General features: G+C 44.7%; 1 protein-coding gene across 1 annotated transcript in view; it reads left to right on the top strand.

The window, feature by feature from the left end:
- Positions 1-16366, top strand: part of LOC135913555 (acidic mammalian chitinase-like) — a 53303-nt gene that overhangs the window by 20666 nt on the left and 16271 nt on the right. Inside the window, exons 5-12 of the mRNA XM_065446069.2 lie at positions 2982-3026; positions 5732-5794; positions 6050-6073; positions 6264-6422; positions 7173-7390; positions 9469-9563; positions 10384-10495; positions 12717-12878. Of these exons, the coding sequence (XP_065302141.2) occupies positions 2982-3026; positions 5732-5794; positions 6050-6073; positions 6264-6422; positions 7173-7390; positions 9469-9563; positions 10384-10495; positions 12717-12878 (878 nt within the window). The remainder of the gene's footprint in view (positions 1-2981; positions 3027-5731; positions 5795-6049; positions 6074-6263; positions 6423-7172; positions 7391-9468; positions 9564-10383; positions 10496-12716; positions 12879-16366) is intronic.

Raw genomic sequence — 16366 nt, 5'->3', positions numbered from 1 at the left:
CCTTTGCAGTATAGACCAGTATGCGACCTTTTCTCTACTTTTTCTGCCTTATAGTGATGAAGTGGTGAAGGTCAATTCCCCAATTTCAATGCAGAACGATTGAAATGTGATAGACAATACCGTTGGATATATCATGTGGTGGAGGCCAATTACCCATGTATAATGCACAGTGGTCCAAATGTGATAGAATTTGAAGTTTGCCTATCATGTGGTGGAGGGCAGTTGTCGATATACAACGCAAAGAGACTAAAATGTGACAATACTCTCGCATGGCAATCTGCGCTTTTTGCACCACCAGCGAGTGCTGGGTGATTGTTTTGGGATTAAATGCATTAATAATGTGTCACAAAGGCCCACGGTTTCATCGTCATCATATAGCGCCTTAACTTGATGGCGTTGGTGCCCACCGGGGGCGCGAAAAGCACGAGCAGCCATGCGGACCAAACTTCAGCATTTCAATCGCTCAATCGCGGATCAACGCACTTTGCGTTTATAGGATTTTTATAACTAGGATTCACATTGACACATAACGTTGCCTACTTGTATTATGCCTTCTTAAGTGCCCAGCACTGATCAAGACGGTAAGTGGTTCAAGCTGGGCTCTGTTGTTTCTAGTCGTCGTTGGGGTGGCGATCATTATTGCCTATTTCAATTTACTGGAACAGCATAATTGAAAAATTAAGCCGATGGAAGACAAGGTGCCTGTGCCAATTATAAAAACCGAAGGAAGAAATAACGTTTTGACCGCGTTACTGTGCCTAGGTATAGCTCGCGAGAGACTCACAAACCACAGAACGGTTGTACGGTTACTCGGCAGGATTGTACGAAGAAAAAAAATGGCTGTGGCTTAGGTAAGGTTAAGCCCAGGATGCGAAGCATACTAGCCTTTATTTTAGTTGTTGAACCACTGTTTAGCCTGGTGAACTGCTGTTGCTTGGCTATATTTGGTTCGGCTAGACGAAGAAACAACTCATGCATTACTTCTTCGCCTTCAAGAGTGGAACGCGACAGCGTTCCCGTCGACCCGCCAAGGGGTGTAAGACAATGGGCTACAGGGCAGCGACTACGCGCCCCGCATTGGACGCGGTGAGCGTCGAGCAAAGCAGCGTTCGGCGCGGCAACGAAATGTGCGCCTGAGCAAGAGACGCACGCCTTAGAAACAGCGCGTTTCTAAGGCAACACCGCATTCACTAGAGGCGCTTTTGTACCGCTTTGAAGCGTTGTACTCGTGGCTCAGTGGTAGCGTCTCCGTCCCACACTCGGGAGACCCTGGTTCGATTCCCACCCAGCCCGTCTTGCAAGAGTTGAGCCAAAGCCACTTCTCCATGCTTCTCCTCTGTCGTGACGTCACGGTGTCACGTGATTTCATGGTCACCGCCGCGCCTGAGGAGCTGGGTTGAGCCCTCGTAATATGCTTCGCATAAAAGGACCCGAACCGTAAAAATCTCTGTCAGAAACATTATCATCAAGCTGCGCCAAGGCAACTCTCATGCACGCGCGTCTCCACGCCATGACAACGTAAGCTGCATTGGCGGACATCAAACGATCGGTTTTGATATAACTAAGCAAGAATAAACGGCTGTGTAGGAAGTGGTGAGCAATGTTTTAATTTACCCAAATACGGAAAAAAACATTGGAAATTTCTTTGAAGAGTAATAATTTCTGGTAAGTGTTAAGATTTTAGGGGCTAAAACGTTTTTATGCGAAGCATATTACGAGGGCTCAACCCAGCTCCTCAGGCGCGGCGGTGACCATGAAATCACGTGACACCGTGACGTCACGACAGAGGAGAAGTGGCTTTGGCTCAACTCTTGCAAGACGGGCTGGGTGGGAATCGAACCAGGGTCTCCGGAGTGTGGGACGGAGACGCTACCACTGAGCCACGAGTACAACGCTTCAAAGCGGTACAAAAGCGCCTCTAGTGAATGCGGTGTTGCCTTAGAAACGCGCTGTTTCTAAGGCGTGCGTCTCTTGCTCAGGCGCACATTTCGTTGCCGCGCCGAACGCTGCTTTGCTCGACGCTCACCGCGTCCAATGCGGGGCGCGTAGTCGCTGCCCTGTAGCCCATTGTCTTACACCCCTTGGCGGGTCGACGGGAACGCTGTCACGTTCCACTCTTGAAGGCGAAGAAGTAATGCATGAGTTGTTTCTTCGTCTAGCCGAACCAAATATAGCCAAGCAACAGCAGTTCACCAGGCTAAACAGTGGTTCAACAACTAAAATAAAGGCTAGTATGCTTCGCATCCTGGGCTTAACCTTACCTAAGCCACAGCCATTTTTTTTCTTAATATGTTTACTTACGAATTTTAACAACTTCGGTATTTTGCAAATATTCCTTTGCGTATAATAACTATGCTGCATGTTCTTGTGGACTTGGAATTGTAACGTTCTAGCGTTGTACTGCTTATATGAACACATTGGTTAGTCTCATAGGAGAAACGGCCCAGTGAGACATTATTTTTTGGCCTCTTCAGTATGCGCAACTTGTTGCACGCTTCAGTAAAGAACAATTTCAGTATGCATTACTTCAAACAACTGAATCTATTCGCCGTCTCCATGTAGTTAAGAGTGCTCTTTCATATGATGGTGTTCATGATTTCACACCATCTATCTGTACCGTGTGCAAAGGTACAAGGGATACGCCTTACTTATTGCATACTTGAACAGCTGTTCGTACTGATCGCGAATAAATCAGGCAGTCGACCAGCTCATATATGTCAGGCGAATATCTGACAATCTTGATTATGCAATGTACAAAATTTGCCGATTGCATATTTTTTGAAGCTAAGGATAAGCTGGGGTTCCGATGGATCTATCTAGTCTCTTTTCTTGCGACTACAAACATTCCTGCATACATTGCGAAACGTTAACACTACCCGCATATGGAATTATGTTAGATGAATGCTATTTGAGTAGTTAATAAAAAAAGAAGAGAAAATGCGGCATGCTGCACTTCCTCTGACGTGCTCTTTCTTCTACAGTGAGCGGGCGGGGCGCTCCCAGCGAGGAAGGCATGAACATCCAAGGCAAGTCAGCAGCGTTTATAGGCCCGTGGTAATCAGATAATCCTGCTGTTATCGTACCAAACAGCTAATAGTCGTAAGCACGCCATGCTGTTATTCTAGCATAAAGGTTTGACAAACCAATAGGCCTCACAAGACCGAGCGTCTGGCTGGTTACTGATGTTTATCTTTCCATTTTGCTGTGTATAGAGACCTAGGACATACCCATAGAATAAATGCGACAGAATTATGTGAATTCTCTGCTAATGTGTAAGCATTTTTTGTCTTGGCGATTACTTTGCTTTTGCTTACTTATGATACTAGCTTGAGCATGTCAACCTATCGCTTTTTTCCAGAGCCAAAGAATGCTTGTGCATTAGTAGACCATTCTCAGAATTTTTTTTTTATCGAGCGTCGCCCTATAACGTCGTTTGCGATCCGCTTCTGAACACGTCAGTTTTTCTTCCTGTTCAATATCTCCTAGTTCCCGTCGCTGTTCTTGTTCGTTGTTCATTCTGCCGGCTACGACATTCCCGTTGTCGTTCATGGTTCCTAGACCACTTCTTTGTTTCACTAGTCTTACGTTTGGTTGGTGCCATTGCAAGAACTCGTCTCGGCACATCCGAGCCCCCCTCTCCCCAATGCCGACCATATAAACTGAGCCTAACCATAAGCACAACGCGTTTTTTGCCAAACCACATCTACCAATTACTTATTCTTATCATTTTATACTTCTTTATAGCTTCAAATGACTGTGTCGAGGTGACGGCGACGTGATCAGTACTTTTTATCGATTCTAACGCTACCAATGAACTAGTTACACCATCATAAGGATTAAATGTCATAACCAATTACGCACTTATTTACCATTTACAAGGCCTTACAGGACAGACACGGTTTCTCCGGGGTATTTACCAAGGTATGCTTACATATTAACAGACTGCAGAAGGGGACATCCTTGGGCGCATAAATCATTGAAGCATAAGGTGCGCTGAATGAACCCTTCTGAAGTCATTTTTAGCGTGCGCGAACAAGGCATAATCTAGTCTGAAGAATCGGACAACAAAACTTTTTTTATAATCAGTGCTTTCTCTTGTCTGGTTTAATTGCGTACATTCGCACCGAAATTGTAACTATGTCGAACCAACCTGCTCAACTGTATATTCACTTGGTGCAGAATACAGGATGTCCTTTAATTATATTATGATATTCGCGGTTTCCAAGCATAACTGCGTGGGAAAAAAAATATCTGAATCTTATAAGGCTGTACTGGCCCTACCACTTGTTTTCGCAGTTCGGGGTATACCCAAATGAACCGCACAACCTTAAGGAATGTCCCACCATCTGGCTCCAATAGAACCAAGTACCCCTCAGCCCCACCTTAAAACCCCGTCCGCTTTCTTTTCCTCCCGAGGTAGTAACCACCAAGAGGGGCTGTCGTACGCGTGTACGGGTAAATTAAACATATTTACCGCCACCACCCGATCACAGCTGTGCATCTTTCTTGGCCCGGCCTGGATGGCCCAAGCTACATCTGCGGAAAACCGGCAGCACCTGATAGGGCACATGCAACGAGCATTAGTTGCGTGCCAGAAAGATGAGCTGTAATGAGGTCGTTGGGGCGCTAGCAATATTAAGCTTTTCACCATCATCGTCATCATCATTATCATCATTTCAATCTCACTCGCCAGACCCGTTGCAGAAAGTTTTCATGCCTTTAATGTTCAGTAGACTAGAGTTAACGCCATCAGTGGCTCCGCATACTCTACCACAATTTCATACATATCCATTCTCGATTTGGCTAAGTTAAACGGACATTTGTGCCAACAATCATCAGAACTCGCCGTTAGCTTCACCAGTTAGTGCATGAAAGCTTTTGGTATGTATAATTGCTAAAGGAAAAAATTAAGCTTCTGTTACCTCAGTTCTCAATTTTCGAGTATCTACTTCATCATTTATCTAGGTACATTTGGTCTTTCACAATCAATTCCTTTTATAACGTGCTAGTGCATTGAAAGTATTGAATTATATAAATAAATACCAAAATAAATGTAGCTGCCGATTGTAGAGAGTGTAGGTGTTATTCCATGTTTAATGAAACAGATTATTTTTAAAGGAACAACCAAGTTACGCGAGGATTACCAGACGCCTATCATATTACAAAAATAGAGGAGATGCTTGCGTCAGTCACCCTTCCCATATGCTACACGAAAAGAGATTTGCTTTTCTTGTTTGTGAGCAGGTGTGCATGTTGGGTTTACTTTTCCGGTTTCTTCAAGATTAACTACCGGTTATGGTTTTGGTTTGTTACTCTTGCTTTGCCCACATGCGCTATCACATACTTGTGCGTATGTGTGAAGCCTGTTGAGTAAATTATTGTGTTATGAGTAATCATCTTGCCCTGTCTTGACTTCGTGTCTCTTTTCGCTGAACTTGAAAAGGTTCTCAAGATGAATGTCAACAAACTAGCCAGTATATCAATCTTGCTCTTTACTGACACATAACTAGTAGACAGTCGATCAAGGAGGTTCCACTAATGAGTTGTGCGCGGAAAGTATCATTAATACTACGTACTACTCAGTCAAAGTGTAAGGACTTCTGATACATGGGAATTCGACAATTTTGAATGATCTTTTCCTCTTTGAGATGGTACGGGAATTTGCGGCAGGTGTGGATATTTATGTCTGTCAAAGACATCTGATGCCTTGCCTTTGATCTTAACTGTGCAGAAGAAGCAGAGGAGAGCATGGACGTCATCAGGAAGGCATTTGAAGAAAACTCAAAGGAGAAACGTAAGCGTACCGCTGTGCTGATATGCATTATGTGAAGACAAGTGGAAATTGACATAGAAAGTGTTGCCGAAAGCCTAGTTGGTGTACGACTGACATAGTTAGTCAGTGTAATCCACAAACACAACACGAAAGAAAAGGTAAGGACACAAACACCTTTAAACCCGTTAATGTAGACGAGAGCCACAGTGCAATCTGCCGGCTCGTAGTGCCCCGTGTTCTCACCATTAACATTAATGCGTCCTTGTTTCTCTACAGAAAACGCGCCAAATGAATATTCAGGTAAGTACACATGCTGCTTTTGGTGCGCAGTAATCGAATGCGGGCGATAGAAATTCATTTGTAGTCTCCCTCTGTAGTGTCTTCCACAAGCCACTTTGCATGCTCTGAACACGAAACCACATAATCTAAATCATTTGACTAAACGTTCGGAAACTTCACATTGTTGGCATGCTATTTCCTTTTTGCACAGCGTCGTCGAACGTGAACCTGTTGTGCCGGTTCTCTGCGCGCTACCGCACGGGTGTCTACCCTTACGGCGTGTGCACGCACTTCATCTACGCTAGTGTGCCCAACCAAGTGAATCCGGACTCGCCGCATGACAAAGACGTGCTCTACAGCTACGACCTTGGTGAGAAACAGAGCCCCGGGCATCTCTCCGCGTTTGGGATGTCCGAGGAGCATATCTATCTATCTATCTATCTATCTATCTATCTATCTATCTATCTATCTATCTATCTATCTATCTATCTATCTATCTATCTATCTATCTATCTATCTATCTATCTATCTATCTATCTATCTATCTATCTATCTATCTATCTATCTATCTATCTATCTATCTATCCATCTATCTATCTATCTATCTATCTATCTATCTATCTATCTATCTATCTATCTATCTATCTATCTATCCTTCTATCTATCTATCTATCTATCTATCTATCTATCTATCTATCTATCTATCTATCTATCTATCTATCTATCTATCTATCTATCTATCTATCTATCTATCCATCTATCTATCTATCTATCTATCTATCTATCTATCTATCTATCTATCTATCTATCTATCTATCTATCTATCTGTGTCTGTCTGTCTGTCTGTCTGTCTGTCTGTCAGTCTGTCTGTCTGTCTGTCTGTCTGTCTGTCTGTCTGTCTGTCTGTCTGTCTGTCTGTCTGTCTGTCTGTCTGTCTGTCTCATCGTTCAAATCGCTACTTAGCACTCTTGAGGTGTAAGGACACTCCTATAGCATACATAGAATATTGCGCATATAGATTGCTTGAAGGCTTAAGCTTGGGTTGAAAATGCAAGCTAGGAAACTGCGGCACTGTATACCTTCGAGTCGGTAAACTGAGTAGATCGAGTTTTTGGCGTAGCGGCGTTCAAGAAGTTCCTGCACTTGCGAGACCTGGCTGCTGAAGTGCGACTGCTGCTCTCGGTCGAACTGGAGGCAATGCTGCGCACGGGCTGGCCTCCAAAGCGCCTCGCCTCGGATGCCAGGGTGTGGCTCGACCGCAGTGGCGTCGATGGGCTCCACCTGGACGGCTTGGACATCCTGCCCAGGAGCATTCACAATGTCAGCGAAATCGTCACGGTGAGCGAAACACGTGCCTCGCTGCATCTTTTCCTTATTGCGAGATTCAGCAATCCCTAGTAGCATGAAAGCTTGTGCGAGCTGGTTTTCATTCATGAAGGCAACAGCCTGACAAAGCGTCGTCTAGTCAGGAAGGATTGTGAAAAAACAGACGGGACCCGGAAGAAGAAAAATATGTGAACAAGGGTATGTCTTCTCCTGTTCAGGATTGGCAATAAGGCTGCCGCGTGGTGGCAGATACGTCCAACCTTAGTAATTTCCTTATACTAGTCGGCACCTGTTATGGCTTTTTCATCCCTGCCCTTATCGGCGCACGTTCTGCTTCAAGTAAGATATGAATAAAAATGTTTATTCATACTTTACATTAAAGCTGAACGTTGTCCGATAAAGAATGTAGAAAAAGAAACGACAAAGTATCTTGTTCGCGAACAGAATCACTAAACGCGCACAAAGCAGATGGCATGCCATTCACGGTGACTGCTGTACGTCGTGTCATGTGCCGTCATTTACAAATGACGACCAACAAGGCACGACGAATCACATTTTTACCGAGGAACAGGTGTATTCAGAGGGGTATACTTTAGTTCGCAATTAGTTACACATCTCCTTCTTGTGCTGCTTAGTGACACGGGTTTTCTTTTTCGTCTGGTGAAGCGATTCAGTGACAGTGCAAGTGACAATAGGGCAAAGAGGAGGGCCGGCCTCGATGGCAAGGCTGTATCCTATGAAGTGTAGCCAGCTGCACCATAACCCTGCCATTGGCGCCAAGTTAGAATCCGTGGGATGAAACCAAAGCCAGACGCTTTGTTTAGGATGACTGACTTGACTCATTTGACAAGGAAAGCATTGATCTTTTCTGAAAGCGGTGCAGAATGCTTGCGTGAACGCTAGTTTTACATTGTTTTGCACAGGTAATTGTTTATCTGTGGTCGTAGTCTTAACCAAGTTCACATGCATGTGTTCTCGTTATGAGGATTGGAATCTGTGTTCGTTGTCTATCGTGTGAACATTGGTTGTGTCAGTAAATCCCGCAGGGCTATTAATATTCTTCCTAGTCCCTCTTGAAATGAGACCAGATGGAAGTCGGTACATGTTCTCGTCTTATGTCTCTCTACGCCATCGACCTATGTTTCACGCGACACTGACATATTATGCGAAAATACACCGCAAAACATCACCTGGGCCGACGACGTGAGCGATTCAACACCGCGGGAAGCGACATACGTTGAGTGTAGCTCAGATCCTACCTATAGAGTGTCTATAATTTGTTCTGGAAAAGGCATCTGAAACAATCTTTGAGGTATAATCCCCAAGTTTAGCCTTAAAATTTCAGAACAAGTCTTAGTACCATCTTCACTCTCACGCGACTTAACCGCTCAAGCGCACTGTCTATTATGCACTGTCAGTGCAGGGACATGTCACTATTGAATCACGCATGTACTGCGGTATATTTCAATCCTGGCGCATTTGCCGGAATTGCAAGAGCCTTGAAGTTAAATACTGAAGTAATCGTTACCGTTACTTTTACTTTCTTCCTTCTATCCCTACAGTTAGCAACCAGGAGGTCCTGGTACAGTAGTGGTAATTGTTGCCATCATTTGTATAAGTCCTTCAGTAGATCACAAATATAGCACCTCCACATTTCTGGACAAAGTGACCGTGCCCTCATTCTAAGGTAAAAACCGTGTTTCTTTTCCTGAAGAGAGAGATGGTGGCTTTAACGTCATCTGGGGAGTTAACACGCTGGTGCTTCATTCGGCGTTTTAATGTTATTTTGTGGTATTCGCACTTTGTGGGGGCTTTCCTTCGCGTCTAATGACACGGTGGTTTAGAAAACAATAATATTTTTTTCCCGTAGACTAGTGGCCAGATTACGTATGAACCACTGTCCTACGGCTCCGACTGCATCTGACGTCATATCTGTTGTGAATAGTTTACATAAGCGCGTTTCCGAGTTGATGTTGGAATGGTTAATGGCGAAGTCTAATATAATGTATACAAGACTAAAGCGGACAAGCTGGCGCGTGCTCTATGGTTCTACAAGCTAAACTTTATTGGTAATATTGTTTCTCTCGCAGGCCCTGCGCAAGTCATTCAAGCGACAGTACCTCCTCACCATTGGCATCGACCGCACGCAGAAAATTGTTGAGGACGAGCTGCTGAACCTGATCAAGTATGGCGGCGTCATGGGCATTACACCCCGACGGCCTATTTTCGGCTAGCAGGCTTGTCACTTTCCAATTGCAATCCATTTCTCGCCGACGAAATAGGTGCAGAAATGGAATGTATCGGAAGTTCTATCGTCATTAGGGGCGATATAAAAAGTGAGATTTCCGATTAAAACCAGAATAAGGATGTTCTCTTCTAATAAAGTGATCAATAGCCTTTCTGCGTAACATGTCCGGCAAAAAAAAAAATGAGGCCCACTTAGATTATTTGGCACGCGACCGTAATGCAGTTCGGAACTGCGTGTCCAATCAGCTGAGGAACTTGCAAACGAGGAACATCATCTATTTCAGTAACAACTCAATTTATTCGGCCCAGCATAGCAATTGGACTTACTCTCGTTTCACGATCACGAAAATGATCATCCACGCGAGTGTAACATAAAGCTAACTTTGGTTCCCTATAGTTTCCCTAATTGGTCTTTCAGTCAGATCAAGGACAATAGTTTTCTTTCATTATCGTTCATCCACCGTGCGGAAGCCCGCAGAACAGATTTACCTCGTTCAGTATCCCTGTGCTTCCAGTTGTCGATCACATCGGCCTCACCCAGCGCTCGTCTAACCTAATTGTCAGCTTAGATGCTAGAGCCACCGCTCAGGTAAGACAATGTTTCTCTAACTTAAATTCACAGGCCAGAACGAACCTTTCCGTTTGAGAAGCCCGTGTAGATTTCCATTGTATGTTTATGCTACAGTCGGGTGGGGAATAATTTCCTCTTTCAGGTACAAGTAGAGTTGAGAGACCCGTAGCATTTGTTGCTGACGCAGGCTGGTGGACTTCGCGAGCTTCGCGACGAGCCACGTCCGCCACACCGACGAGCGAACCACGTTGTCGAATCCGTATAGCAAGTACGACAACAGCACCTCCGGCCAGTTCTTGGTGAGCACGCCTTTACTCCGTGTTTGTTGACGTCGTACTTGACTGCTTTACAGCACACGTGCCCAACGTGAGCTTCCAGGCTTTACATGTCTGGGTGGGGCTCTTGCGTTCTATATGATTAAAAATTTAGTTAAGAGAGCTTCAGCTCTGGGCCCTCTCCAATGACTCTATTGAAATGCAGTGCAACGCTGAAACTGACTTGTTAGACAGCCGCTAGATGATTTCGAATAAAATTTGGAGAATTTAGGAGAAAAATGTAAATTCCTTCTATTGCAAGGAGAAGAATATTGATATGAGGCATCAGGTATTAGAGGTGTCTTCGAAAATGAGTATTTATAAGAAGAATAGAATGAAGAAACAAATTCAAAAGCGGCAGTGAGACTTTCAGTGGCAATATTAAAAGCAAAACATTCGCGTATTGGCACGCAGAAAACGATAATAGACGTCTAGATAGACAAGCTTTCGATTTAGCTCAACGTAATACTTTTCTTTATTGTACCCTTAAAGTGTAAAGAAAATCGAACATATGCGCATTCTTTGACTACTGACGTGTGGCGTTGCAACTTAGGGAATATAAAGAAATCTTAGAAGGTAAGAACTGTGCAAGGAAACACAAATGATGGCTCTTACATGAAGATACTGGAAAACTTCGGTAAAGGTCTGCAAGCAAGTGGGCATAGTTGATATTCCGTTTGAAATAATGAGAAAGAACTCAAATTGGGTGATGCTTTGGGAGATGCTCTGCTGGAGTGATAAGATGGGTGCCGAAAAAAGAGGAACATACATTAGAAAACTTTTTACGCCCTTAAAGCTGCCTAGTTGTCCCAACCCCATTAAAAAATTCATACGCCCCATAACTTCCATATCCAGTAATCCTGTATGAAGCATATGTGATCCCATACAAAAACCCGTTTTTCCCATATGTCGTATGATGTTATTGAATATAGGATCTATGGGGAACATCAGCGTCTTTACGTAACGGAGACTGACACCACTTTAGCCGTAGTGTTAGAAAAGTTCCTCGTGCTCGAGAACAAGCCTGCGATGAAAGAAGCCGTAGTTGTGGACTGTTAGCATTTATGATCATGTCATGCGCACCAAAATATGACACGAGAGTTTACACACTAAGTTATTAAAGTTTAATTTTGTGCAGTTCTCTGGTCGTGTTTTTAGCTATCACCATGTATACTTCTCTTAATAGGTAAAAAAAAAAAAACTTGACTTGTCCTTGTCAAAAATTTGATGTTACCCTGCCAATTTCTAAAGCCAAGTACCCCTGCGCGAAAAGTAGCAAAGCATTAAAATCGCGCGCGTTTTTAGTACCATTGTTTACTCAATGAGATGGCACCATGAGGCAGCTGAGGAGCTTAGGCGCCCGTAAAAAAAATGAAAATGACTACGCGTAGCTTACGAGATGTTTCCTCAACTTGCGTCCACGATTGTGGACGCAGCTTATTGGATTTAAAATGCTTTTTATATGACCAATTCCTTAACGTGAGCTCCTGAAATATTGTGAAATATTTTTTAAGAACAGTTACTCGTTTGCTTACATACATTTCTTTTTCTGTACTCACGAGGTTGAGGAGGAGGATGCCAGCTATGAGATAAACCGAACACCCTTCCTGCACCTGTAAGGGTGTTAAAATAAAATGCAAACTTGGGCCTATTGGAAGATGCTGCATGAGAAAACGTCGTTAAATTGTGCCGTGTGCTGGAATCCAGGACAACAGAGAACTAGCTGGCTTGTTGTGATATAAAACGTCGGTGGCTCGATGCTTTCACTTCGCCGACGTAGACATACAAGATAGGAGGTCACTGGGACATTTCTTCATCACACAGTAGACGTAGATTAGCCTGACGATGATGTAATGCGTGATCCAATTATTGTGCTAGCTCGGTGGCCATGGCGTGCTACTGCTTTGCGCGAGGCCGTCGGTTAGATTGCCGGCCTTGGCGACTGCATTACAATGGGAGTGGAACGCATAATGCTCCCTTTATGCGATGTTACCATTCACCATATATAATTTGAAACCTGGAAACCAGTGTTGTAACTTCTTTAATTACAACTAGTAGCGCCTAACGACACCTAATAATTTTCGCAATGATACACCTAAATTTGTTACCAAACCGAAGTGTGGGGGGGAAGGGGCAGGCTAATTTGATTTCGCCTAATGCGGCAAAATGCCTCGAAACTAAAATAAGAATTTATTGGACTGCCCAGAGCCGCGAAGTGGACAAGCTGGCCAGGCTGGCTGCACGGTCGCCCCAGTCTCAGCTGTGCTTCACGCTAACGATTGGAGGCAACCAGTTTCAGCTGTGGGACCCTTCTGAGCACGGACTTGGAGCTCCAGCGAAGCACGTCAAGGAGATCTCGTACTCCGAGGTACATGGTGCTGCATCAGCGTCACACATTGGGCTAGTTTCTACCTTGCTCCGGCTCAGGTCGCCGCGATGCAGTGCGGTCAATGAGGCCGGCGCATTGCTGTACAACCAGCACGCAGAAAGGCGGCTCTTTATCTCGATCCGATTATCTCCTACAGCACTGTGGCAGCTGTGTTTAAGACAACAAAATGGTGTACGTGAGGCCACGTGAACACGTGGCCTCACGTACCAACACTTCAAGGTTGTTCGAAGTGTTGGCTCAAAGTGAACGTTCATTCGTTCGCCATAGCAACTGGACGCCGAAAGCGCAAATGCGTCAGTGCTTCTGTTTTCAACAACAATCATGGAGAAGCATGATTGCTGTTCAGAATCGAAGGAGGAAAAAACAGAAGATGATGGAAAGTATCCCAAAAAATGAGCAAGAAAGGAGGGCGATAGGACAGAGCACTGTGGGAAATTAATTTAAGGAGAGGGTATAATGTCACGCAGGCAGCGTTCGCAGCCAACGCTCCCTGAAGCCGTCCCTTTCACTTGTTCTCTCTCAGAATATCGGCCTGACATGTGACCCTGCATTCGGCGGACTCTGTACACTGTACTTCGTTCCCGGCAGGATTTAACCGATGCGCATTTGTTATGGTTCTTTGCTAACCGTTTTCTACTTGTGTGGTCGCGCGACTTGAATAGTTTATTGGAACGTACGAATTTTTCATCTTTTCATCGCCCGAGTTTGGCAACAGCGCGTTGCTTTCCCACGCGCTGTCTTTTCGGAAGACCGTGTGCTGAGCCTGACATTGGAAAACGCTAAAGCTCGCCGCGACGTGAAGACGTGTTGGGCGGACTTTTCGTGGCTTCAATTTTAGCTCGTGGCGTTTTCTGCTAAAGTTGTTTTTTCCTCCACGGCTCTCGCCCGATACCGGCGCTGCAGAAGCCACGCTTACAGCGAAAGTCGCAGGAGCCACGTGACCGAAATTCCACTAGTTCTCGAACGCTTTCGCAGGCCTAAGGTGAGAGCGCCTCAGAGCCCTCTGAAGGAACCATCCGAATATGTTACGGGAGCTCGGTTTAGACCATGCGAATGTAATGTGCTCCGCGAGAGTGTACCACCAAACTTGACGTTGAAACAAGCATAATACGGGACATTGGAGAGCCTTGCAAAGGTATCAAGGCACTTACGCATATTATTATGACGTATTCATCGTATTATCAAACTAACAGGGCGAATCTGCTAAAGGCGCTCAATTTTCGTTTTTTTTTCTCGTCCCGAAGACGAAAGTGGTCCCAATAGGTCTCACTAAAATAATAAAACTGGATTCAAGAACCATTTAGTACCCCAGAGGTATAACCATTCTCCGAAAGAATTCTAGTGATTTGTAATTTTCATATAATAATCGAATGGAACTATTAGTGCGTTGTTTTTTTACCGCGGGGGCCATTTAGTGACACAGCGTCAACCGCAAACGAAGAAGGAAGAGGGAGCAAGGCGTTTCACAGGCCTCGTGTCTCGCATTCCTGGTCGCGCAATTGATTTGCCTTACAGTGAATGGCACCTTATTTCCGTCAATTTTGTTCGGGCGCCCACATTCAAGACGCCATCAACACGGCCAGGGCAAGCATTCTGTGAAATTTCTTCTCGTGCACTGTAGCACTTTGTCACCAAGGAATCGTCAAACAATTAAACACATACACGGCAATGTTTTCGCTTCACTTGACGTACCTACATTAAAAGCTCTGTTAACAGTATTACAAGAAGGGCTTATGCAACTGCCAAAGTTTCATCACTGCACTGTCAGCATAAAATTCCTTCACTATATGATGCGTAGCTGCTGAAAGTACTGTTCTTGAAGTCATGGATGATTTGACCCTGTACGGCTATCTGCTGGCCAGCTATAGTTAGTCGAGATGGCAAAGGGACCGTCTGGAAGAGACATTGTTTTTGAGCTGTTAGTCATCCATCTGTGTATAAATTACTAATTTCTGTAATAGGTGCCGCACATTAAAATGTCACACGGGAATTACGTATGGTAATTGTTAAAAAGTGAGTCTAAGATAACGTTAGTCCCTCAAATATGCTTTCCGATTTGTTGTGCAAGTGTATAGTGCCCGTTCATTCGAGCAATCGGGTTCAAACGTTTGAATAGTGATAGGTATTGGCGCTATTGCGTCAGGTAGTTCCTGCCTTTTGCGTCATAAAACACCATAAATGATCAATAGTGTGAACTGGCATGCGCGGTCTGCTTTTTTAAACTTGGTGAATTCTCAAAAACGGAAAAATAAAAAGGAAAGCCACACTATAATTTCTGTTATAGTAAAGAGAAAACAGACGAAATCTAACAGAAAATCAATAGATTGACAACAAATGCAGGTTATTCGGCTTGAAAGCCGGCTGAAAGTTAAAGCTTCGGAAATATAGGATATAAACTGCCGGTCCGAACGCAGGCCCGTCTTCCTGTCTGTGTTAGCTCTTCTACGGCTCAAATTGTTAAAGGGGTCATGAATCACTTTTTATCGAAGTTGAGAAATGCTTTGGACTTAAAACAGATTATTTCAGAAATACTTTGCCACAAATGTACTTCAATGCATTCAGCAGAAGTGGAGTTATCGGCATTAAAAGGCCACCTGTGACCCCCTTCACGCTGCTCGCAGTTCTTCAATGCCTTGCACTGCAAAGGTTATGGCGGAATGGGGTGTTGTTCAGAACGCTCCGCCTACGGAACGCCACCCTGGGGCGCAGTTGAAATTTATTTTGGACGTTGACGTGGACGCCACTACCGATTTTGGCGCCTACGACGAGCCAAACTCACAGGCTATCCCTCAGCTTACGGTTGAGTTCACGTTGTCTCGTCCCTTTACTGTTCTATAGTGGGCCTCTTCGATCGTGGAGTACCGGACTATCCGCAAACCGTCTGGTCTGACAAACCCTGGCAGATTAGCGTGTCACAGTCACGTGCTCCCGCTGTCGGGCACTGTCTGAGGTTTCGTACGAAAGCACTGTGACTTGAAATCTATTACCTGGCTGCCGTCGTCTGCTCTTGGCTATTCGTAGACAGCCCCCTACCCAGCGAATTCCTTAGCGTAGCCTCCGAAGTGGTGCAGTTGTAGAGGCCATGGCGCCGACACAACAATAGAGCTTGCATATTGGAATCGCAGCCTGAGCGCATGGAACGCGTTCGCAAAGCGCAGTTTACGTCGCGCTCTCACTATTTGCGCCCCTCAACAGCTGTACTTAAGCTAGCTCATTGCCCGCAAAATTGAAGCGCAATTATCACACGGACATAAGCGAAATCGCGGTCGCGCCACGTCTCTGTTCACGCGGAAAACACCCGCCGATATCCTCAACGCTCGCGAGACTGTCTGCTAAAAAAAAAAAAAAAAAGCCGGACGGGCGTCTTGGGTACACCATCTACTAATCCTGCACGTAAAAAATCAACTGCTCGAACTTGAGAACACAAGGGATAAGCATATATGTCAACAAAAAACGACGAAGCTCCG

Source organism: Dermacentor albipictus, chromosome 9, assembly GCF_038994185.2.
Source record: "Dermacentor albipictus isolate Rhodes 1998 colony chromosome 9, USDA_Dalb.pri_finalv2, whole genome shotgun sequence".
Lineage (NCBI taxonomy): Eukaryota > Metazoa > Arthropoda > Arachnida > Ixodida > Ixodidae > Dermacentor > Dermacentor albipictus.
The sequence above is the reverse complement of the archived record's forward strand: the minus strand, read 5'-3'. Positions and strand labels throughout refer to the sequence as shown.